We start from the raw sequence: 26358 nt of genomic DNA on the forward strand, positions 1-26358 counted from the left end.
TGGCTTGTTTAACTGTAAAATGAACAGGTTTCGAAACAGCCCCTAGCCCTACCTCACCAATCTCCTGAACACTTTATAGACCCATCACCATTTTAAAGTTGTATTGCTCTCCTTTTCTGGTTTGGGGGTTTTATCATATTTTCATGATGTATTTTCTATATATATTTGGTTTGCGGTAACACCATGTGTGTTACCGCAAACCAAACATATATTGATACCCCACCATGCAATTTTCTACTTTTAGGCTTTTAACAACTATTTTTAACGATTCTGGATTATGTTGCTAGTCAGCAGTATGTTTCCCCTTGTGGGAGTTTCCCAAGTTCCCTTGAGGGGAATCTTGCCTAAACAAACAGAAACAAACAAACAAACAAACAAACAAACAAACAAAAAACACCATTGTGAGGCAAAATCTGGAAATTGTTAATTGTTTTATAAAGTGTCCTTGTCGCAAAAAAGTAGACCACTTTACGGCAGCAATCTCTAAAAAAAAAAAAAAATTAAATATTTTTGCGCTTTTGATTTGCTGAAATGTAGAACAAGCTTTGTTCCACGCACTGCATCTCTTTGGAACTACTTGTCTGGTGCATGTTTCCCTCAATCCTACAATCTAAACTGTTTGAAGAGGAGTATCAATTCCTACTCTGCTCCCCTCAAGTTTTTCATATTTAACCATTTTTCTTTTAGTTGTAGCCCCTTACTAAGAGTGGCTTTAAGCCTTGTTTGGGGCGAAGTTGCAAAAAAATTAAATGCGTTATTTCTGTTCTTCTTTGTGTCTTTATACATGTGAATGTAGCTCCCACATCAAGACCAATCATTTATGTGGATAACCCAGTAGATATATCAACAGAGCTTGATGTTTCTTGGGAGGTAAGTTTCCTAAAGCTTTATATATTTGATAATGGCTTCTGACTGGCACCCCACTGCCAACATAGAGCTAGAAAGCAAGTCCCATCACCTGGCTACGGCTTCCCAGGTTGTATCGAAAACTAGGGTGGGACCCCTGGCTACGCGGCAGTTAAAGACACAGGGCACATTGTCAAAGACCAGTTGTTCTCACTTGGTGTATCTTCTCAACATATGCATAAAATAACAAACCTGTGAAAACTTGAGCTCAATTGGTCGTCGAAGTTTCGGGATCGCATGGCTTCTGACTGGAACCACAAACAAAGATATTGATCGAACAGGGAGACCACCAAAACAGGGCTAGATAGCTGAATTGGTAGAGCGACGGCACATTAATCTGGAGGCTGATGGTTCAAATCCCACTCTAGTAAACCCCCAAAATCATTATAATAATAGTGTACATTTATAACTGTATTACTTTTGTGGTTTTGCGATCATCAAGCACTGCGTGCTCATATGTGTGATGCGATCAAGCTTAATGAGTCGTTTGTCGAAAATATCAGTATGGAGAAACAAGCAGAATTAGATTTCAAGCATCTTTGCGCAACAAGGGCGTTTTTTCTGCCATTATTATCTTGCAACTTTGACGACCAAAATATATAAAATGACCTGGGTTGGCATTTGACTCGTTTTGCTTGATCTCATCACATATTATTTCCAATACTCTCAAATAATTTATCCCAAAAACTTATCCACCTCTCAATTGCTTAGATACAACAGGACGACATTTCTGGAGAAGACGAAGTGGATGGTGCAGTGATTTTCTACAAGCTGTTAGGCAGCGATCAAGAGCAGCAACTGAATATCACAGATCTGGAAATCCCTGGGAGTGTCAGTCTTACAGGCCTCAAACCCTACACGACCTACTCGGTGACGATGCGGTTCTTGAACTGTGCTGGCTATGGGAGGAAGAGCTTAAGAATGTCACAGGCCACAAATGAAGGAGGTGAGTTACTAGACAGGAACTAGTCTTGGTAGAAGACATCAACTATCTCATACTCATAACGTAGTGTAACTTGATAACCCGACAAGGGGCGCGCTTTCCTTCTTGATTTCATTTTGGGTGACGACTCTTTGTCGGGAAAGCTGGAAATCAAACCAAGGATAGACATATGCCTTTGGTAGCAAGAATAGACCTAGCCTAAGCTAGCAGGCGATATGGCGCTGTGCCCATGGTAGCTAGAATAGACTTACGCAAAGCTAGCAGGCTATATGGCGCCCTGCATGCGCAGGTGTTAACTAGACAGCAACAACCTTCAGGGTCCATTTTCCATACCATAGAAAGAATCGGCGCAGTGAATTCTGCGCTTACGTTAAGCCTATTTCACAGGTTAGCAAGGAATTTTTGAGTGTGCGTGCGTACTCCACATTACCAGGCATTCTTTGCTTACACAGCTAGCGCAGATATCTGGCCCTTGCACAGAATTTCTTTTACTTTATTATCTTATCTTATCTTTTATTGAGAAAATAGAATTAGCTATTGCAAACTACTTACCAGCCAAAAAGACCTGTGGTCAAAATGTAAAAAATAGTTAATGGCCTGATATATTGACCTTAGCAGAGTCTATCCCAAAGGCATAATGACAACACAACAAACAAGTTACTGGAATGGTGCGTTGTCCACGGACTTCTTGTCCCAGTTAAGTTAACATTGCTAAGTTATCGCGACTCGAATCAACCTGTTAAGTTAACAGCGCTGTGGTGGTAAATTAAACTTACCACCATGGTAAGTTACGCTTGGACTAAAATATCGGTGAGTTAACTATTTGCGGCGGTAAGTTCAGCATTACAGAAGCAGTGAAGTGGAAATCTTTTATTTTGTTGAATTTATTTCTTTGTATCCCTCTTGCAGCACCTAGTAGTGTCACAAGCCTTGTTGTTGACGTGCTCTCCTCGGACCGCATCTCTGTCTCTTGGCAGGCCCCTGAAGAACTCAACGGGAACCTCAGATTCTACGAGGTGTGGTACCTGGAGTTTGTCAGCGGCGGGGCGGAGAACGAGCCGGTCAAGTTGAACGTTCATCAACTGACCTCTCAGGTGATCCCCAACCTCAAACCTCACACCATATACCTCATCTCCGTTGTGGCGCACACAAAGAAGGCGGGAAAGAAATCAGAGACAGTTGAGGTTGTCACTCTCGAGTCGTGTAAGTCAAGTTTGTTGAACTCCTCTTCTCTTAGCCCCCAAGTTCTTTTGACATAAACAACTGTTGGTGCCCTCAATGGTTGGCCACTTAAAAAGTTTGAATTCTTTCTGTACGACACGAAACACAAACACACACAGATTTATATTAAACTAGCACGAATTAAAGATATTGATAGTAGAAAGCTTCCCTTAAGATATTACTTGCTGAGGTGTTGTTGTTTTTGAGAAATGAGAAACAAAAATTCACAAAAGTTATTTTCGCATGTACAACGCATTTTCGCAACTCTTCTGAAAACATTGCTCTTTGATTTTCACTTTTACCTCAAAAACTTGTCGACTATTGAAGCTGTAATTACAGACATTATCATTCACAGTGAGTAGGGATTCATGTCACGGCTAAAGAATTGATCTACATAAGGTATTGAAACCCTAAGCATGTTGGTCCTTTCTTTATGGCATGACTTTATGTGAATGGAAGTAGGTCAAGCTTGATGGTCTCCAAAGGGTTAAGATTTTAACATTCAAAGAAAAAAAAGCACCACACTACCCCAGCAACAACAAGCTGATCATTGTTTAGTTTTGAAATAGTTTTTCATAGATTTCACACTCTGGTTAACCCTGACTCTTTCCTTTCAGACCCAGCAGGTCCCCCCCTCGACGTGACGGAGGTCATCGCAACCACAAGTACCATCGAGTACACCTGGTCTCCGCCTGCTAAGGACCTGCAAAACGGCGAGATCGTCCGCTATGAATACATCTCTACCAGGGCTACAGGCGGGGACAGTTCATCAACAAAGTTTGGCAATGTCTCACGGACGAGCGTCGTCATTGATGAGCTTGAGCGCAGTGTGATATATCAATTCCGTGTGCGAGCGTACACGGTCGTTGGTCATGGACCATACAGCGAAATAGTCCTAGGCAGAACTCGAGACGAAGGTAATTTTTTAAAAAGGTTAAGTGAAATTATTTGTATTTGTATTTGTATTTATTGTCCAAACCAACAGAGGAAGAACGGCCAATTACAAGAAAGGTAAATGTAAAACTGATAAATTGATCTTTAAATTTACAGACAATAAAAGACTACATTCATAAAAAATGTTTAAGAATTTAATTTGGCAAAAAGATAAATAAAAAATAAAAGAAATTAATGAATTAATATAGCAACAAACAAAACGAAATGACAACTTTGAAATAAAAACTTGACTAACTTCCACTACGGACCCGTTGTATTGTTGATGAAATGGCACGTGTGAAAGGCTATCATTGGCTGAGAGTTCACACATTCACTCTACTATTGTTTGTGATCACAGATGGTGCTCATCAGTGACAACATATGCAATAATAATAATAATAATAAACGGTATTTAAAATACGCTCTACTTAGAAAACTTAATCACAGCGCTTACAAAAAAAAATATTTAGTACAGGGAAATAAATAAATTAATTAATGAAAAATCAATTGAATTAAATGAAATGGTTTGGTTTATAAAGGGGAAATTATACCTTTGGTTTTTGGCATTGTTTGATTTTTTAATTCTGTATATAAGAAAACATAATAAGCTGTTGCAAACAACTTACCAACCAAATGGACCGATGGTATAAATGCAAAATAAATAATTAATGGCCTGACGTTTAGACGCCAGCAGAGTCTTTCTCGAAGGCTAAATAAATATGTATACATTTTGACTGATTATTTGTATGCAGAAAGAATAATCCGTAATTTGATTACACAATCTCTGAGATGTAACTATCAGTAACGCTTCTTAGATTTAAACTTTGTGGGAAAAAACTTAAGCATTTTTTCATAACCACAGCACTTCAAAGTGGAATGACTCTCAAAATGGTTTAAACTATCGATAGCTGCTGTACTTCTTCTAACTAAGTCAGTTTGCGTTGGCATTAACTTTAAGATTGATTACCAAATGTATACCTTTTTTATTTCGGATCCTCAGATATATCTACCATGGTACCTACAACGCCTACAAAAAAAGGAGGCCTTTCTGAAGAAACAGGTAAGTCTAGATGTGAATTGTGTTTTTTTGAAAATTTAAGGATTTTTTTCCTGTTTAAAATTACCCCAAGTGGGTTTAGATCTTTTTTGTAACATGTCTTCAGATTTACATTAAATTTCCAAGAAATGAGTTTTCGAGAAATGATTAAAACAATGTCACAAAATAATTGTTGTCTCAGTTTTAGCATGTAAAACGTATTTACCAGTTAAGGTATGAAAACCATAACTGGTAATATAATGTTCATCTCACTGAGACAAAACAAAATTTTGTGATTTGTTTTACCCATTTCTTAGAAACTATACAGCAGCTCAATAAATGCTTATATTATTATTATTATTGTTATTATTATTATTATTTACCTCAGCAAGTAATATTTTCAGGGAAGCTTTCTGCTATTAATAGGCCCTATCTTCAAACTGTGTAAGTTTTATGTAAATCTGTGGACATTGTGTTTTGTGTCGTACGAAAGTTACCCAAACCCTTAAAGGGACAGGAAAAGAAAACATTGAACAGGTGAAGTACTTCCCTATAAATAATAATATCCTCATCCTTCAAATTAATTTTGCGCACTCGTATTTAAAAAATGTTGTTCCCTGAAAATAATTCTCTGTTTGCTTAAAATCTTTTTTGAGAGAAGCAAATAGTATTTTGAGGGAACAGAATAATTATTTGAGGGAACAAAGTAAATTATGGAAAGTTAAATTTAAAAGATTTAAGTAAAATTTCTGTTTTTTAAGTGTGAGAAAGCTTACACAGTCACAGCGCATTGGTCCGATGAATTCATTGTATCCAATGAAATCATTGTATCCAATGAAATCATAGGGCCTGTCTTTGTCTTTGCGGATAAAGAGAAGGGACCAGTCTAAGCGAGGCTTGGACAAAGAGAGCGAGCTTGCAAGAGGGGGCCACAAGATGGTGCTCCTTCCTTAGAGCGAAAACATTGAACTGTACGCTGGTTTTATCGTTTCAGGTCAAAAAGAAACTGGACCGTACACTGACGGAGCCGGTGTGGCTATAATAGTTGTGGCTGTGATGGTTGGCATTGTTTTGGTCATGGCGCTGGCCGTCGCCTTGTCAACCTTTTATTTCAAGAGTAAGAGACAAAGCCATGATATAGACCCCACTGTGGATCCCAACTTCACCATGCGATTTTCAGATGTAAGTATTTTGATAACAACAATCCACAAGGGAAACTGACTGGGTAAATAATTGTGGGGTTGAACAAAGAAAAACTCCAACCAACGACCTCCGGATTAACATGCCAGGGCTCTACCAACTGCGCTATCTAGCCCTACGTTGGCGGTCTCCCTATTTTGTCAATATCTATTGTTATAACAAGAATAATAAGCATTTGAAATTTTGTAACTCATCCTGTACATAAAAATGACTGATGTAGCATCATTTCTAAAGGAAATTCTGAGAAAAGAAAAAATGACGCGGCAAGATTGACACAACTGGGAACGAGATATGTCACTGTCCTGCTAGGGACAAAGAACTAGTATTTTGTCTATCATTTTAGTAGCGTGCAACACTGTCGCTTGAAAGTTCCTTGATTCAAGTAGGCTTTAAACTCTAACCCATCCAGTAAGAAGTTGCTGGGGCCACCCATTTGCAACCTTACAAGAAACATATTTCCTGTCCACTTCCCTCTTGACACTAAACATTCTCTCCCCCGTCCCCCTGCTCAAAGTTGATTGGAACGCAGAAGACCATACACTGAAAGGGGGCGGGGGGCCCAACGAGATATGGCCGGGATTGTAGCTCGATTTCAGAATTTGTTGACAAAACTTGCGTTTTTCTCCCCTGTTTATAGCTTATGCGACAGAGGTCAATGTCCAATGAGTACGACGACGGCACAGGGCAAAACCTTCTTAGTCCCCTGGCGATGCCCGGGGGCAGTTTCACCTTCATGCCTACCTCACCGACCTCCCCCGGTTCACCCGGCTCGCCCAAGTCCCCGACGATCCCTGCCTACTGGTACATTCCATGGAACAGTATCGTTATGGAGAACATGATCATTGCTGAGGGTAACTTCGGTCAGGTGGTGAAGGCAGTCATCAAGAAGGATGGAGTGGCTCTAGAGGCTGCTGTTAAGACCCTAAAAGGTAAGGTCGTCGTTTTTGGTTTTTGTCAGCGTCATTCTTGTCTGTAGGCAAACTGTCTCCTTTTTCTTTTTTAATTAGAGTCGCATACGGGGGTGTAAGTTTTAGCTGAAAACGGTAACTGCTCTATATTTAGACACCCCTATGTTTCTAAAAACCTGATGATTTACATGCTAGGGTTAGTATTAAGGTAGGGGTCAGGAAAATACATTAGATGTGTCAGAACATAGGAGTGTTGAAGCATAGGTATGACAGAACAATGGGGTGTGGCCCCTAATACAGTGTCTACTTGCTGAGAAATCAGCATTTGCACAAGAATGTCAAATCCATGCACTTATAGGTGACAGCAGACGAGCAACTCGTCCTAACTCAAGATTAAACTAGTCTAAACAAGAGGATGTAACAATCTCCCCGAAGACCTAATCAATTGTACAACTCTTGCTAGTTTTAAGCAGGGTGTACAGTCAGTCCAGCTCCGCTAGGTAAACAGTTTTAAGCAGGGTGTACAATCAGTCCAGCTCCGCTAGGGTGTATAGTCGGTCAAGCTCCGCTAGGTAAACAGCACTTTATGTTTACTGTTCATCACCCACCTGCACTGTATATATCCAAACCCTCGCATGCACACAACAACCCCAGTAAGTAATACACCAAATGGTGGACTGTACTTTTACGAAAGAAGAAGAACTTTTCTATACACAAAGATAGCTGAGGCTATGCTTTCAGAAATATATTTTGAGATGTGTTTTAAATTGAGAACAAGTATCCCTGCTTGTCTGAGTTGAAGTGGGAGGCTGTTCCAAAGAGATGGCTCGCCATAAGAAAACCATTGATCACCAGAGTGTGGGATGTTGAGGAGCAGGTAACTTGAGGAATGAAGCCGTCTGGGAGTTTTGTAAAAACGAATTAAAGTCATTTATGAATGCAGGTGAAAGCCGTTGCATATGATGAAAAATTATAACAGTGTCTTATTTTTTGTGAAGCTGGTTCAACTGAGTCCGACAGACGAGATTTTATTGGAGAGCTTGAGATAATGTGCATGGTTGGAAGCCATCCAAACATCGTCAGCTTAATCGGTGCTACTGAATATGCTGGTAAGTTTACTAGTAATAATAATATGTATTTATAAAGCGGCTTTACAAGTATCAAAGTGCTGTAAAAAATAAGACGAGAAACAAAAACGGGGGTTCAGAGAACAAAAATGTTTCGAGACATTTCCTGTAGTAGTCAAGGCAGCATGACTTATGGAGTAGTTGAAAAATGGTGGTCGTGACTCGGCTAAGCAATCGATAGTCACGTCTTATAGCTGCCTGGGCTTGGTCATGAGACTTGTGTCTTTGAGCAAGATGCTTTTTCAAACAACATGTCAACCTCTTCCCTTGCAGGTACCCATTTATATACACCTGGGTGATTTAGAAGCAATTATGTAAAAGCATTTTGCTCAACTTAAGGACACAAGTGTCATGACTCTGATTCGAACCCATACTCCGATGACTTAACCACCAGAACCTGAATTCCATGCTCCACCTTGACTATGGCACCCTACAAGTGTTAACTTTATACTAAATATGCTTTGCGATTAAAAACAAGAAATTATTTTCCCCAGTACTCACTAAAGTATTTCCTTTAAAGGTATCTTGTACGTCGCCACTGAATACGCTCATCATGGAAATCTTTTGAACTTCTTGAGGCAGAGCCGCCAGCCGGACCCCGAACAGAACTACACCAACCAGGGTGCAGGTGCCAGCAGCAGTTTTGATGCTGGCTTCAGCTCGGAGCAGCTGTTGCAGTTCGCCGCTGATGTGACCAGGGGCATGCAACATCTGTCCGAGAAAGGGGTGAGCTCATGTGACAACATTTTTAATTCTAGGCATAACGTTGAGAAGTTTTCTACAAAAAAGCAATCATATCTGTAGTCTTGTTCTAGCCCTGTAACCCAAATGGCTGTAAGATACAAATTCTGGTGTTGTCAGGGCCCAATTCCGCAGCACTGCTTAGCGGTAAGCAAATTTTGGTGCTAACTGCAGCAGAAAAATTTGCTTCAGCATAAGCTTTAGCATGCCTCTTCATGTGCTTAGGGTAAGCAGTGCTATGAAATGGAAATCGCACAGTAAGCATAAAATCAGCCGTTAAGCAGGGCTATGAAATTGGGCCTGGAGTTTGATTTCCAGTCAAGGTGTGGCAGGAGATTTTATACCCCCCCCCCTGGAAATTCTAGCCCCAAATTGGCGCACTTTGACAAACTTCTTCTGATAGCGCCCTCCTTTGAATCAACCTCCTTCAGCCCATGTTGATTTCCGCTATGAGGGACAGAATCTCAGGGGTACAGATTTCCCCTAGAAAAAAAAGGCACTTGTTTTCTTGAGCAAGCCACAGAATTGCGTCATCCTTCAAACGGGACGTGAAGCCTGAGGTTCAGTGTCTTCTGTAATGCACATAAAGGACCCTGCACACTTGTGAAAGCGGCAGCTGGGTTCAGATTCAATGTTTATTGTTTCCACAGTAACATTGTAACACAGTTCCAAATAATACAGTTAAGCCAGGAGAAATACCCTTTTGTGATGCTGCAGGGGAGCTCACTTAGAAGCAAAGCTAATAAGTGTGAGCCCCCAAACAGGTACACCATGTGGAAGTGTCGTGGCCGAGCGGTTAAGAGCACCGACTTCAAACTCTGGTGTTTCTGATCAGCAGAGTGTGGGTTCGAATCCCCAGTCGTGACACTTCGGATGGGACGTATAAAGCCGTTGGCCCATGTGTTGTGTAACGCATGTAAAAGATTCCAGTGCACTTGAAAGGAGAAGGGGTTCGCCCCGGTGTTCGATGGCTGTGGCTGCTGTAGCCAACTTATTGCCAACCAAAATGGTGAGCGTGGCACAGTCGCCGCGTGTGACGTCCGTGCAAGGGGTCAATTGGAGGTGGATTGGGAAGGTGTACTCAATGAACTGTTCATCAGTGCACCAGGTTTCAAATAACACTTGAGAGTTAACTCTTCTTTATTTTGTTTTTGTCTTTGCTTTCCAGTGTGTTCATCGTGATCTGGCTGCTCGTAATGTCTTGGTTTGTGATGACCTAGTTTGTAAGGTGACTGACTTTGGACTCTCTCGCAGTGATGAGGTTTACGTTAAGACTACCGCTGTAAGTTAATGTTTTGGTCATCTTGATGTTTTTTTTGCTCTCAACTAAACAAAATGTTTTTGGTTTTCCGTTCAAAACTAAGATGAATAAACTTAGAATCTAAAGAAATGAGCTCTAAAATGAGATCAAAAGTATCTAGAAGCTTGAAGAAGTGAAACATGGTGTAGATTAAGTTCAGGAGAATGGACGAGAAAGTGTAGATTTGTGGATAGAATATACGAGCCGAGGGCGAGTACATTGTATTCACGAATCTACACTTTAGAGTCTATTCTCTGACTTAAACTACTTCCCCCATTGGTTATGTAACAGTTTGAATGAATTTCTGGATTTCGCAATAGTAATAGCACTACTCAGTATATCTAATTATATAATTATTTTACAAATTATATAGGCATACATTAGTGCTTGCAACATTATCGAGTACAGTGTACAGTTTGCTCAGCTAAAACTAAATTGTGTGACAAAAGTGTTTTTTGGAAAATGTTTTTGTAAATTGAAAGATAACATATTTTGAACTATGTTTTGTTGCACATCATGCTATCTCTCAGTTTGGAAAGACAGTAATTTTAGAGTTGAACTACTTACTTAAGTTTTATTGAATCTACACTCAACTGTAGATTCGTTAAGAATCTACACTTAAGTGTAAATTTGTAATGAATCTGTAGTTTAAAATCAACACTTTTAACAATAAAGTAACGTCACAGAAATAGTTTAACTCCTAAGAACATAAAGTGAAATTTCGTAAAAAAAAAAAGAAGCTTATTTGGTAAACCCCAAGTCTGTCTTGGATATTGTGTTGTCAGATACATCAGTAGGGGTGTCATTGCGTAGGGTTTAAAGCCATTGGACCCTTTCGGTTCAGAAAAAAATTAAAGTTCACAGATTTACACATAACTTACAGGGTTTACAGAAGGCAATGGTGAAAGACTTCTCTTGAAATATTATTCCATGAAATGCTTTACTTTTTGAGAAAACAGCAAAACAATGTAAATTCTCGTTAACGAGAATTACGGATTTATTTTAAACACATGTCATGACACGGCGAAACGCGCGAAAACAAGGGTGGGTTTTTCCGTTGTTTTCTCCCGACTCCGATGACCGATTGAGCCTAAATTTTCACAAGTTTGTTATTTGATGTAGAAGTTGTGGTACACAAAGTGTGGGCCTTGGACAACACTGTTTACCGAAAGGGTCCAATGGCTTTAAGTGTAAATTTGTAATGAATCTATAGTTTAAAATCAACACTTTTAACAATAAAGTAACGTCACAGAAATAGTTTAACTCCTAAGAAGATAAAATGAAATTAAGTTTAAAAAAAAGCTTATTTGGTAAACCCCAAGTCTGTCTTGGATATTGTGTTGTCGGGTACAGTAGTAGGGGTGTCATTGCGTAGGGTTTAAAGCCATTGGACCCTTTCGGTTCAGAAAAAAATTAAAGTTCACAGATTTACACATAACTTACAGGGTTTACAGAAGGCAATGGTGAAAGACTTCTCTTGAAATATTATTCCATGAAATGCTTTACTTTTTGAGAAAACAGCAAAACAATGTAAATTCTCGTTAACGAGAATTACGGATTTATTTTAAACACATGTCATGACACGGCAAAAACGCGCGGAAACAAGGGTGGGTTTTTCCGTTGTTTTCTCCCGACTCCGATGACCGATTAAGCCTAAATTTTCACAGGTTTGTTATTTGATGTAGAAGTTGTACACAAAGTGTGGGCCTTGGACAACACTGCCGAAAGGGTCCAATGGCTTTTAAGCACCTATATTTGTTTGTCCTCAGGGTCGTTTACCAGTACGCTGGATGGCTATTGAATCTCTCAACTACAGCGTGTACACAACCAAGAGTGATGTGTAAGTTTCAGTTTTATTTCAAATTTTGAAGATTTTTCCTTTTAAAACTATCATCACACTGCCGTTGAATAATAGGTTTGTGGTAACACTGTGGGTATATCTTTAGAGAACTATCTTGCTATATTCTACTACCGCGGAGTAGATTTTCAGATTTCAAGAGACTTCTCAGTTCAGAAGAGAACTGTTCTGTTTTTTAACTACTACCTGGGCGGAAGGTAGAAAATCGGCTGGGATTAAAACTATCCACACACTGCCGTTTAAAAATAGGTTTGTGGTAACACTGTGGGTATATCTTTAGAGAACTATCTTGCTATATTCTACTACCGCGGAGTAGGTTTTCAGATTTCAAGAGACTTCTCAGTTCAGAAGAGAACTGTCCTGTTTTTTAACTACTACCTGGGCGGAAGGTAGAAAATCGGCTGGGATTACTACTGTAGCTTATAGTGGATCATTATTAACTTCACTATCGTAGAGTGAGTTCTTAATTGGTCTCATTGTTTCGACTAGCTTGCTCTAGTCATCGTCAGGAGATGGTGATCGATGACTAAAATCCCATGTACATACTGCGGTTGTTCAAGGATTACTGAGTGGTGTACTGTTAGCCATTTGTGTATGCAGGTTACCGTTTCAAGATGGTTTCAAGTTCAAGTGGCATTCCAACATGAAAGATTGAAAAGGAACCTTAAGTGCAAATAGTACAAAGACATACAGCCCAGTAAAATTAAGAAGCAATGCCGTCCTTCTGATGAAAAGGGTCACTGAAGAGGTTAACGGATTATTTCACTAACAAACAAAACATGACTTGAAATCTGGAATTTGAACTTGCATGTAGGACTTGACTCCAACTCAACAAATTCAATTTGTAATTTGGTTTGTCATTTTTTTTCAGATGGTCATTTGGAATTCTCCTGTGGGAAATTGTTTCACTTGGTAAGTGAATAGAAAATAACACGGCCTCTACTCCCTTGCCCTATACTCACCAAAGACTGCAGGCATAATTAGACCAGACACATCAGAAAATTTGCCCCTTACAGGCTCTCCCTGTCATCCCTCTGCCTGTGCCCTTAGATGGCAGAGTAGGGCTTAAAGAAAAAATAGCGCTTCGAGCTGTTGCGCTTTACGCTCACAGCTCAGTTTTTTTTTGTTCTACAGCCCATCACATCCTAGTGTACCGACTGTCCCCCCTAATATGCTTTTCTGGTCTGTTTCTCCCCCAATTATTCAGGTGCCACACCCTACCCAGGAATCACCTGCGCTGAACTCTACGAGAGGCTGCCCCTGGGCTACCGCATGGAACCCCCACTCAACTGTGACGAAGAAGTGTAAGCAAACCTTTCATTCAAGTGTAATGGTCAGGGACATGAGCGTCATGACCAGGATTCGAACCCCAGGCATCTGGGAGTTATCCACCCGGTGCTCAAATTGCCTAAGCAGCTAATATTGCTTGGGAATTGAACTTTGCAAAATTAAGCAGGATACCAACCACAAATGGTACAGTGGCATTGTATTTTGGCTGGTAACCTTATTATGGTAAGCATGATTTTGATTGAGCTGAGCCCCTATCTGTGCTTAAAGTAGCTCTGAAATTGTGCCCTGGAACCAATATGTCATGCTTACTCAAACTTTTGTGCTTACAGCCCACAGATTCTTGCGCTTTACAGAGCATTGTAAGCGCATAGTTTTATGCATGTTTCATGTAAAAGGACCCAGAGCACTAGTCTTTGACAAGTGAGGGGGTTTCTGGGTCACAAGGCAGACATGGGGTGGATTTCACAAAGAGTTATGACTAGTATCTCGAGTTAGGACGAGTTACTCTTCCCTAACTTAGGACTAGCCTTAAGTTTTTAATTAGGATTAGTCCTAAGTTAGGAATTTCTTTGTGAAATCGACGCCTGATCTTTAATTTAAAAAAAGACTGTATTCCCTGTAATACACTCCCTAGATTAGAATGAATTTACTTATCTTTACAGGTATAACATCATGCGTCACTGCTGGAGAGATCGCCCTCATGACAGGCCTACCTTTGAGCAGCTGAATATTGCTCTGACTAAATTGGCGGACGCCCACAAGGTAAATACTGCACTATACGCAGGGCCCATTCTCAAAATGATACTTTCTTATGGTGTGTCGTGGCTGAGCGGATATAAGAGAACCGGACCCAAGCTATGGTGTTTCTGATCAGCAGAGTGTGGGTTCGAGTCCCGGTCATGGCAATTGTTTTCTCACAATGTTTTATACCATCAACCTCTACCTATTACTCATTACCAAGTTCTTCTCGATGTCATGTCCTGTAAAATGCATGTGTGCACACAGGGTGCCAGACTAGACTGCAATTTGGTTTGTGCTAATTTAAGCCGGAAATGGCATCCAGCAACCACGGGACCCCAAAGAAACTAGTCCCTGCATGTCGCATTTCTCTCCATACACAGCTCTAAAGACAGCCGCACAACCTACTTATCAACAGTGATCGTAAATGTTGACTTATTATTTTCTTATTATTTTCTTATAACAGCCGTATGTGAACACTGAGCTTTTGCGCAAGAGCAACTTTGAATTTGTCCCAATCAACTCTGGGGAAGATACAATTGGTCCATCGACACCTGTGTGATGCCTGATTGGTCCATCAACTACAAGACTCTTGAATGGTGAATCCAAGACATGTGACGTGGAAGGAGATACCTGATTGGTTAATCAAGAAAGAGATCCGTCTGCCACTCGTGGAAGCAGTGTTTCGATTGGGCAGGCTCAGGTTTGAGATTTTCCAATAGTGTCATAAAGCTTGGGCAGTGTGAAAATACTGCTTCCAATTTGTGTTTGCTTGCAAGGAAAAGGTGCTAAGTAAAGACAAATCATGCTTACTGAAAACAGACGACCAGCCACAATGTCATACAAAGTAGGCCTATATTTCTGGTGGCTGGTCCCATATTATTTTCCGGTTTGCAAACACAACTATCAAGCAGTGTTCTTACTCGAGCAGCTTTCTGACCCTAGACATGTTTATTTTGATGTCTTCACGAAGTTAACGGTTTAACAAAACATATTGAAAGAGATAAGAATTAACTATACATACTAAAATAGTAAACTTGCTGGTACAACCATGTATATAAGATCTGTTATGAGGGAGTGTCTCTGAAAAGAGACGGTGTAGTCTCGATGATTTGAAAAGTATACTTTGCTTGTCTTCAGGAGAAACGTGAAACCATGCAACGCTTCAAACACCATTGACTAAAGGCAGTGGACACTATTGGTAATTTTTCAAAATAATTATTAGCATAAAAACTTACTTGATTACGAGTAACGGGAATAGGTGGATAGTACATAGCATTGTGAGAAACAGCTCCCTCTGAAGTGACGTAGTTTTCGAGAATTAATTAATTTTTCACGAAATTGATTTTGAGACCTCAGATTTAGAATTTGAGGTCTCAAAATCAAGCATCTGAAAGCACACAATTTCGTATTACAAGGCTTTGTTTTCCTTTCATTATTATTGCAACTTCAACGACCAATTGATCTCAAATTTTCACAGGTTTGTTATTTTATGCATACGTTGAGATACACCAACTGTGAAGACTGGTCTTTGACAATTACCAATAGTGTCCACTGCCTTTAAAAGAGATGTTTCAAAGAGATTTTTGGTTATGGTGAGTTTGAAGTCATACGGGAAATGAAATGGTAATGTAAAGCATTATCCTTTAATTTACCACCTAACCTAGGAATTAAGCAGCAGCCATGGGATTACACCTAAGTTTATTAAACAACCCGAGAAGAGGCAGGCTAGGGGATTAACCAGATATTTGAAACTAAAATGTGAATGTTTTTTCTTTTTTGAGATTGCCTGGAACTGGTTGCCCGCAGGTTGCACCGTTTGACACGGCTTTTATCCCTAAGTTCTGCTCATATTGATGCAATAAAAAGATGCAATAACAATTTTTTTAAAACGCAGGATAACGTTTTGTGGAAGAAGTATAACTAGTTGACTAATTGGTGGGTAAGGACTTAAATGTGGGGCAAGCTAAAGTATCACCAAAATCGCAAGGTACCATACCACATTGTTATAACATGATGCATTATTACTTGGGGAAAGGTACTAATACGACTGCAGTAGTTTTAGGTACTAATGAGAAGGATTTGTACTACCAATGTCTTTAACGCTAGTTTAAAAGTACCACTGTGCTGCATTCTAGATAAGAATGAATTGAACAGGTGGAGTGTTTAAGCACTAGGTTAAGTTCTACTGCAGTAGTTCTAGGTACTAGTGAGAAGGAATTTTACCACCAAGGTCTTTAAACATTAGTTTAAAAGTACCACTGTGCTGCAGTAGTTTAAGTTCTAGATAAGCAACTGCGATAGTTTAAGTACTAATTTATAAAGAGCTGCTCTATCAAAGTGTTTCAAAACACTTATAGTTAAGTACTAATGCAGTATTTTAAGTACTATCAAATTTATAAGAAAATAATGGTACTGCTAGATAGTAAGTTAAAGTATGTGGTACTACCAGTGTGTTTAAACAACTAAATTTTGACAGTTCATACAAATATGTAATTCAAAGGTTAAAAAGTAAGGTTTTTCTCATCAGCAGTAAAGTACTAATAATAATAAACACGGCATAAGTTAATGCTGGCTTCTGTAGGCATATTTACAGCTGATTGGCTGATGTTCTTCTTTTTAGTGCCACATAAAGTAGTCATATAGGGTTGACAGGGGACAAGACAAACGTGACAACAAGATAAAGGTACTAGAGTCATTTAGCTGTAGGTTCTAGTGTAATGAAAAGTGCTAAAATAGGTAGCTCTTCAGCTACCACTTCCGAAGAGATATTTAAGTGTACATTAAAGTTTAAATCTACAAAACCAGGAGGCGATTCCACAAAGAGTTAAGATTGATCTTAAAGGCGAATTAATCTGAACTGCTAAGCAAAGTGTGATGACACAAAACAAATCACTGTGGCAATCTAAGATAACTTATCTTAAGATGAATCTTAGTGCTATGTGAAATAGAGCCGAGTTGTTATAAACAAGATATAAAGAGACATGCATTATGACATTGCAATCACAACTTCTTGTTTTGTGCAATTCATAATTGTAGACGATAAATCAAAGTTCGTATGAGAGACTGGTTGTTGCCAGCTTTAGTGTTAATAGAGAGGTTTTGCAGGCATGCGGATACAGATACGGATATGATAACCGTATTTGTTCACGTCATCATGTTTGATTTTGTTTGCACCACACATGGATCTTATTGCAAATACTTGGTACGCGCGCTGTAAGCATTGAATGAAGTGCATGCTGGTCTAGCTAGCACTCAATTTTGATCCCTAGCTAGACCAGCACGCATCTCATTCAACAGTTAGCGCTTGCGCAAAGTGTATTTTATGAAACAGTTTAAAATTTAAATTGACCCTCTAAAATGGCGCCACCAAGAGTTGGTGTAGAGTGATGATATCAGGGGTGAGTTAGGTCAAAAGGTCAAAATAATGATTATGTGCGTTTATAGAAGAAGAACACTCGGTGGAAAAAGTAGGCCTGCGTTGCAATAGGGAAACATTTTAGTTTAGTGTTGGTATTAATGCTAAAGGTGAAGCTACATGATATATGCTTGCAATTTGCATATTGTATACATATGAGTCTTGTATTTGTGCAAAAATTATGTTTTTTTATTATTACTGGTTTTTTCTGTTTGTCGCAGCCCGAAGACTGAATTATAATGCAGATTTACATTTTTTATATGAATAGTTCTAAAAGCACAGGAGAATGTTTATACACAAGAAACATTAAAAATTTAAAAGCGAAAGATAAAGGAGACATGAGAACTAAAATTCGATAAAACATAGACAATAAATTTTAACAAGCACACTTAACTTACCAGCATATAATGTTACCAGCCAAAATAGCAAAGTCACTTGTACAACCTGTCACTGGTATCCTGGGCCCAATTTCATAGAGCCGCTTTGTCTAAGCAGACAAGTTTTTTGCTTACAAACTTTGTGCTTAGCAAAAAATTTGCAGGATACCAGTCATAAATTGTGCATGCGATATAGTATTTTTTATTGTAACCAGATTCTGGTAAGCATGATTTGGTTGTGCTAAGCTACATATTGTGCTTAAGCAGTTCTTAGGCTGCGCTCTTATTTGTATTGTAGGATATCGCTCATCTTGGTAATATTTTCTTGTTATAAAGATAGTGTTGCTATTATATAAAAGGAGCAGCATAATAAGAATTTAACCAATGTAAATATGATGTAAATATTTAAATGTTTTGACGAGGAGAAATGTCAAAGTAATTTTTCTCTTTTCACCAAGGAGAAGAATCGGGATTTTTTTTTTAAAAGGTTGGTGTAGAAATAAGCTTACAAAAATGTAATGGTGTACCATCCTTTTTATAATGATTTTGTTGGTGTTTTTTGTTTGGGTGGGAGGTTGTTTGATGTTGGGTTGCCCTTTTTTTTATTTTTTTTTTTTAAATCATGATTGTGATAATGGCACTTTCCCCACTAATGTAAAACTTAGCATTTTTTGTGAAATCAAATCTGCGGCTATCTGCTCCTTGGTTGTGTATATTTCTAGAGGGGCACTACAAATTCATTCCCTTCTTAGTCCCTTTCCTTTGTGGAAATTTAGAAAATGTGTGTGATATATTAAGTAAAGTTAGTAAACAAAATAGCATGAACCACTCTACTATTCACATTGCCCCTAACTTAGGATATAATATGAAACCTTGCCATTACAAAACCTGCAGGGAAAGTAATAATCTTAAGAAATATTTATTTGTAATTGTTTCATCTGCTCAAACTATTTCCTCCAGGAGTCCAGGGGTCAATTTCACAAAGAGTTTGGGACAAGTCCTAACTTAGGACTCTAGTCCTAAGAGAAAGTTAAACAGCAAAGCTGGTCTTAAAATAAGACGAGTAACTCCAACTCGAGATAAGACTAGTCTTAACTCTTTGTGAAATCCACCCCAGGTCATGTCCGAGCCTCTTGATATTTACTAAGCCTCTGCAGGTACACAATACAGTTGAATAAGTTCATAATTTATGATTGTGTGTGAGATAAAGTTACAGTAATTCATTATTTCATTTGGTTGACTAAAGTTTACCTTTATGTACCCTTACACAATAATGGTTTTAAAATTAGTCTCTCAAGAACTATAATTTTCGTGAATCCATGCGAATGGCACTTCAGGCTTATAGTTATCAACTCTGGTTTTTTGGATTTAACTATAACACTGGTAACTGTAACTCTGGTTATTGGCCTTAACTAAAACTCTGGTTGCTGGTTTCAGCTTTATCTTTGGTTATTGGTTTTAACTAGTCTCCAGTTAGTGACGTTACCTATATCTCTAGGTATTGGCTTCAGTTAGAATTCTGGTTATTGGTTTTAACTAATCTCCGGTTAGTGGCGTTACCTATGGGTGCGTTCGTTAAGCTTCCCTGGGTCGACCCCGATGTGGCGTATTTTATTTTTTTTCCAGGACGAACGTGGGCACACAATTACCCCACGTTCGTCTTCGAACCAGGAAAAAACCCCAGACACGTCACCACGTGAGCCTTCCCGTGGTGACGTCAGTGCACCTCGGGCCAGCCCCAAGTGACCCAATCCACAAGTGGGACTCTTGGGGCTGGCCCGAGGTGCACTGACGTCACCACAGGAAGGCTCACGTGGTGACGTGTCTGGGGGGTTTTCCTGGTTCGAGGACGAACGTGGGGTAATTGTGTGCCCACTGGAAAAAAATATAATACGCAACATCGGGGTCGACCCAGGGAAGCTAAACGAACGCACCCAATATCTCTGGGTATTGGCTTCAGGTATAAACTTTGGTCATTGGCTTTAACTCTGGTGACTGGCTTTAACTATAACTCTGGTTACTGGCTTCATTTGTAACTCTGGTTATTGGTTTTAGCTATTCTACGGTTACCGGTTTAAGTTATATTATGGTTACTGTCTTCAGTAATGTTGCATTGATTAATCCATCGCCACATTCCACTATGGCTTCGATCCTCTTAAATGGCTTTCGATTGCAAAGCCGGTTTTGTCATTTCGCACTGGTATTTTATTGTTGAAATTCAAGAACAAAGGTGCCCGAAAATAACATCTATGTAATCAAGATAAATGTACATGGATCTGTACTTGGAAGCTTTATTTAAATTGTAATTAATATTATTTTAAACATTATTATATTTTGATACTAACGTGGACTCTGTATAGAGGTAATACACAAATACATTTCTTTCTTTTTTTGGTGTTCTGGAAGGTGCTGAGTTTGGTAAAGAAAACCTGACGTATTGTTAAGTCTTGCCAACTGTAATTAACTTTGTTTCTCTAAATAATGAACTGTAAACAGATTTTTGTCAAAGATATATATTTTTAATCTGGACGGTAGTTGGTTCAAGTCATGCTCTAGTCATTTTTTTTTTAGTCAGTTTCCCTTGTGGTTTATCACTGTTGATAAGAAAAAACTGATAACTTAACAATGCTTTTTAGCTGAGCATGAAAACTGGCACACGTTTATACTCTGTACCCAAATTAGCCAACCTCAACATTCAAAACCATTTCCTGTGACAGATAAAAAATAACATTAGAGCAATTATGGAATGAAAAATTACAAAACTCACTGGTTCAAAGGCAAGAACTGTGAAAATACAAACAATAACAACAGAATTATGAGGGGTTTGTAAAAACAAAGTACAAGGAAAACCGAAGCTAAGTCCAAACTACTCGGGTTTTTTTCTTTCTCAAACCATCCAAAGACAAAACTAGCTCAGTGATAATGCACTCTGATAATCAGTGTAGATAGTTTAGTGGGCGTGGCTTACTGTGGGACAACGCACGTGTTCAGTTCTTCCTTTAAAGACACTTGACACGTTTGGTAATTGTCAAAGACCAGTATTCTCACTTGATGTATCCCAACATAGGCATAAAATAACAAACCTGTGAATATTTGGGCTGAATTGGTCATCGAAGTTGCAATTAGAGTAATTGCCAATAGTGTCCAGTGCCTTAGTGCCAATTTAATGTAATATTATTGCTTCATTTATTAATAAACGGGAAAGTATACAAAGTGCTTGTATGACCTTGTACAGTCTTTCATCCATGATGTCAATAAACATTCATACACGCAGTTGAGTATCGTGAATAACGTCTAATATTTAATGTGTGGTCATGTGTGTTTAGCCTTTGTCAGCAATTTGCATATATTTAAATTATAATTTGCTGTTCAGGAGGTCAAACGGCTAACTCGCCCATTTACACAGATTGAAAAATTTCCGATATATTCTGAATCCTCGATATTTGCTTCCCCATTCCAGCCCCCCTTGCTTCCCCACACCAGCCCAGCCCCTTCCCCTATTTGTGCCTTAAAATAGCATTGTTTTAAAATCGGACAACGTTCGGGGAAACGCCGTTGTGTAAAAACAAAATCTACAGTGACTGTTTCGTGCGCGCAATCTTAAACTCTCCGAACAGTCGTCGTAAACTCTGACCTATGACAAGTGAACTTGGAGTCAAAATTAATAGTGGTGGCAGATCAACGCACGTGGAGAACAAACTCCTTTCGTAGTTTGCGGTTTTATTTTTCAGTTTCCACCAAGTGCAAAAGTTTGTGTCAAGATAATCTTTCCGGATTATAGACAAGGATGTGCTGGACAAGTTTTACTGGAGTTGGTCGTTCAAGAGGAAGGATAGCGGTGAGTTTATTTCCCTTTTTGGTCGAAGTTACGGGACCCAACTGTCTGGCCCGTAGAAAGGTGGATATGTTGCGCTTTATATTCGAACGCAACGGGGGCAGACCGTGGTCGAACGCACCCATTATGTTCTTTATGCACGGAACAAATTCCTGACATGAGTTTTCAGAAGTTTTTTTTTATACAGCTAATTCGAATCTCTGCCAATTTGGTCAATGACAAAGCCCTCACAGACATTGTTGGCATTCTACACTTACTAGTGTTTTTGGACGGTTAGAACACTTATTTTAGTTCCTTTTACAATTGTTCTATTCTACAAATTTTAGTGAACATTCATTTGAATGTATATTTGGTTTGCGGTGTGTGTATCTACTTGCCAGGTAGAGTTTGTTCTTAGAGAACTGTCTTGCTTTATATTTGGTTTGCGGTAACACCATGTGTGTATCTACTTGCCAGGTAGAGTTTGTTCTTAGAGAACTGTCTTGCTTTATATTTGGTTTGCAGTAACACTATGAGTGTATCTACTTGCCAGGTAGAGTTTGTTTTTAGAGAACTGTCTCGTAGTAAAAAACCATTGACTGTTTGTGTTTACAAAAATATTTAGGCATTACAAAAATGTTTTTTGAAGTGACGTTACTATTATAGCAGGGTCCCACGGTAATGAGACTAGTTGGAGAGAACTCCAGGTAGCCTCGAATTGACTTACAGTATCAGACGGGGGTGATACTAAGATGGAGGACGATGATGAGATTGTCATTTTCACTATTGTGAACAAAATTATTATTTTATCTGAACGCTAAAACAATATAGGTGCAAATGTAAAGTGGCTGATGCATTAAGTTTCTTAAAGATTTGAAGAAGATTCTTTTCGATAAAATGCGATCGCTTTCATTCTAAAAGCTCACTCGACATCCAATAAAGTTCATACCAGTACCAACCCTCAGAGAACTATTTTCATTTTAAACTCTCTCAAAGATGATTATTTTCTTAATATTGGATTGCCACAGGCTTAATATTATTAATCATACACGTGAACAAAATCCCTGACCCCCAAAAAATGACCTGTCCTTTGTTGAAAGAATCGCATTGTGAATGACTGACTTATAGACATGGTTGTTTTTTGTAAAGATTTAAAATTTAAAAAAATAAAAATAAAAAAAAATAAAAAAAATCAGATAATCTGTGGGATTTATGATGACATTTTTAATTCAAAACTCAAGAGAGAAATTACTTTTTTTTTTATAAAGCTTGAAATGTATTTTAATCAAGAAGTCTTAACATTCTGTGTAATTGTTCATTTACAGTAGTGAAGTAACTCCATAATCTGCTAAATAAACACAAGCATCGAGGATGCTGAAAGGCTTGTTCAAACAGCGTCTATCAAATTGGAATGTTCAGAAGATTTTTATACACCAGTTTGATTTATCAACAAATACAAATAGTTGTAAACGATCTTTATTGGATGAAGTTTGAACAGAGTCCAATTCGTGTCATCCCACCAGGCAATGGCATCAAACCTTAACATTTATTTCTTGTATTTTGAGATTTCGTTGTTGCGTCACTTGAATGTTTTGATTGAATTCGCATGGAATGACACCTGCTTCGTTTTGCTTTAAGTCGATAATTTGAAACACAGATATTTACAGATGATGCGAGTACGTAACATCACATGTTCTTATCCTTCGTATTAACCACCACCTATACTTGTAGTTTTAACTGCTAAGTGTTTGATTGAAACTTTTACATAATTATATACAATTTTGTTACAGAGATAAATTTGAGTCTTCCAGTACAAACATATTTTCATACTTGGTAGCCATTTTGAGTTTTAACTGCTCCACTAGGAATTTCTTTTATTCTTGAAAGGGGGGGGGGGGCTGTACAACGTAGAGCCAATCACGGCTAAACTAGTCTTGTTTCGTCCACGTTTTTGCCTTACCGTCACTCGTTAAAGGCAGTGGACACTATTGGTAATGACTCAAAATAATTATTAGCATAAAACCTTTCTTGGTGACGAGTAATGGGGAGAGGTTGATAGTATAAAACATTGTGAGAAACGGCTCCCTCTGAAGTGCCATAGTTTTCGAGAAAGAAGTAATTTTCCACGAATTTGATTTCGAGACCTCAGATTTAGAACTTGAGGTCTCGAAATCAACCATCTAAACGCACACAACTTCGTGTGACAAGAGTGTTTTTTCTTTCATTATTATCTCGCAAGTTCGATGACCAATGGAGCTCAAATTTTCACAGGTTTGTTATTTTATGCATATGTTGAGATACACCAACTGTGAAGGTTAGTCTTTGACAATTACCAATAGTGTCCACTGCCTTTAACAGTTATTTTAAAAAGTTTTCTAGGGTTTGTTGATTGCCTCTCGAAATCTTTTGAGAACATTGGAAATGTTGGTGCTATATCTTGGAGACAACGTAGTCATCTTCTTGGCTTTCATTATCTTCTTCACTCGGTTCGAAGTATGTATGTTGAGTGTCAATTGCTCCTGATGAACTTGGGGTTGGGTCAACGTGCAAAGTGACTTGGTGATTTATTTTTTGCTCCTTGGGATCATCAGGCTGGGCGTAGTCATCCTCTGGGCTTTCATTATCCACTTTATCTGGTTGGAAGTAGGTATGTTGAGTGTCAGTTTCTCCTGGTGAACTTGGGGTTGGGTCAACATGTCTTTGCTCCTTGGGATCATGTGGCCGTGGTCGAAGGTAGTCATCCTCTAGGCTTTCCTTATCTACTGTACCTGCTAGTTCGAAGTATGTATGTTGAATGTCAGTTGCTCTTGATGAACTTGGGGTTGGGTCAACATGCACACTGACTTGGTGATTTCTTCTTTGCTCACTGTCCCTGATGAGATCATCAGGCTGTGCGTAGTCATCCTCTGGGCTTTCGTTCTCTACTTCAACTGGTTGGTAGTAGGTCTCTTGTGCGGGATTTGTCTCTTCAGTCGTAGTGGGTTCCATGTAGACGCGATTCCTGTCCTCCGTTGGCTGTAGCTCCATGTAGGGATCAGGCTTTACAGTTTCTTTCTTAGGTCTGAGTCTTTTTATCAGACGTTTTTGTCTAACATCTCGAAGGACGAGAATGATGATGACGACGACGAAGAATGTAACAGCGAGGACTATAAAAACTACAGTCCATTGAGTTGAAGATGGGGCTGTCATTGTGCTTGTAATGTCATTGTTTTGTGGCGTCATGCTGGCGAGGTATAACACTGAAAGTGTGACACTAGATCTGGCTACGATGTCGTAGCCTCCGGTAGGTAATGGGTCATTGACAATACACACATATTGATCAGTATCGGACCTCTGCACATTGGTGATGGTAAAGTCTTGAACAACTGTTTGAGTAACTGTGTCTACCAATGTATCGAAGATGAACCGTCCATTGTTGTTAAAAACAGTGGCTCCACCCCATCTCAGGGTCCTTTCTGGGTTTTCAGTGCCCCAAACAACGATAGCGATACACCTCATTTCAACCTGCCCGCCCTCCTTACGATCGGCCTGTGGTGTTAAGATCTCCGCATATACCGTTGGTTGAGCAGTGACAACCATCAGGAATCCGCCTGCATCAAGTGAACACCAAACACACACCAGCAAAACATACATCGAGATTCTTCCCTCCATCGTATTGAATCGTAGTTTTAAGTTGCTATTAAATCATTCCTGGAGAAGGACAACGGATGGAAATGCATGGAGTAGAATGATCCCACGTTCACACACAGCTCAATGTAATAGTGATACAATGTATGTATGTATTAATTTTAACGATGAAGTCGACTTGGTTTGTACTTCCTCCTGCTATAACTACGCGCCAATAAACTTCAACAATAACACAATTCATGAATTTCATTTTATCCAGACATGTTTGACAAGGAGAATTATAACGTCAAAGTTCAACTGATTCTAGAACAGTTATTTGAGAACAACCATACCGCAACTTACCCGAATCATGAATACTGTACTACGTCACTACCACAAACCGACTGATTGCAACATTTGAAAGTTCCACCAAGGTCTAATTGTGGAAAGAAACAAACGAAGAGACAGAAACACAGTAAGACTATACTTTAGAAGAGTTTCATTGAAAAGGGATAAGAATATAACGTCACTGTTTAATATTCATGAAACTTGTACCTATATGTTGATTAGAACTAGGTAGGGTTCGACACCAGAAGGCAGAACTGTTTACATATTCTCTTTCATTTCGGTCGTTGACAATGTGCAACTTGAGTTTTGCAACAATATGAATTTTGGTTTTATAACTGTATACACCAATTTATACCCAGTAATTTTCTGGGTACTTTGTTTTGTTTCTTTCTATTTGTAAATACTAAATTGACAGTGCTTACACAAATCGGTGTATAAGTTTAAAACCAAAATTAATAACAACAATTAAAGAGATATTAAATATGGACTACATGGAAAAGTAAATTTAATTTCGATCATTGCTTCGCCATTGAGTCACTTCGACTAAGTTATGAGACTATTTCCTTATCGTGGTTTGCTGCTGGTGCCAAATGC

General features: G+C 38.9%; 1 protein-coding gene across 1 annotated transcript in view; it reads left to right on the forward strand.

The window, feature by feature from the left end:
• LOC139946182 (tyrosine-protein kinase receptor Tie-1-like) overlaps positions 1 to 19631 on the forward strand; it is a 45542-nt gene extending 25911 nt beyond the window's left edge. Inside the window, exons 12-26 of the mRNA XM_071943803.1 lie at positions 797 to 870; positions 1618 to 1852; positions 2759 to 3052; positions 3688 to 3987; positions 5004 to 5063; positions 6034 to 6221; positions 6877 to 7168; positions 8146 to 8256; positions 8795 to 9000; positions 10184 to 10297; positions 12085 to 12155; positions 13045 to 13085; positions 13381 to 13477; positions 14126 to 14225; positions 14668 to 19631. Of these exons, the coding sequence (XP_071799904.1) occupies positions 797 to 870; positions 1618 to 1852; positions 2759 to 3052; positions 3688 to 3987; positions 5004 to 5063; positions 6034 to 6221; positions 6877 to 7168; positions 8146 to 8256; positions 8795 to 9000; positions 10184 to 10297; positions 12085 to 12155; positions 13045 to 13085; positions 13381 to 13477; positions 14126 to 14225; positions 14668 to 14763 (2279 nt within the window). The 3' untranslated portion in view covers positions 14764 to 19631. The remainder of the gene's footprint in view (positions 1 to 796; positions 871 to 1617; positions 1853 to 2758; positions 3053 to 3687; positions 3988 to 5003; positions 5064 to 6033; positions 6222 to 6876; positions 7169 to 8145; positions 8257 to 8794; positions 9001 to 10183; positions 10298 to 12084; positions 12156 to 13044; positions 13086 to 13380; positions 13478 to 14125; positions 14226 to 14667) is intronic.
• The last annotated feature ends 6727 nt before the right edge of the window (positions 19632 to 26358 follow it).

This window comes from Asterias amurensis, chromosome 13 (genome assembly GCF_032118995.1).
Source record: "Asterias amurensis chromosome 13, ASM3211899v1".
In the NCBI taxonomy this organism is placed as follows: Eukaryota; Metazoa; Echinodermata; class Asteroidea; order Forcipulatida; family Asteriidae; genus Asterias; species Asterias amurensis.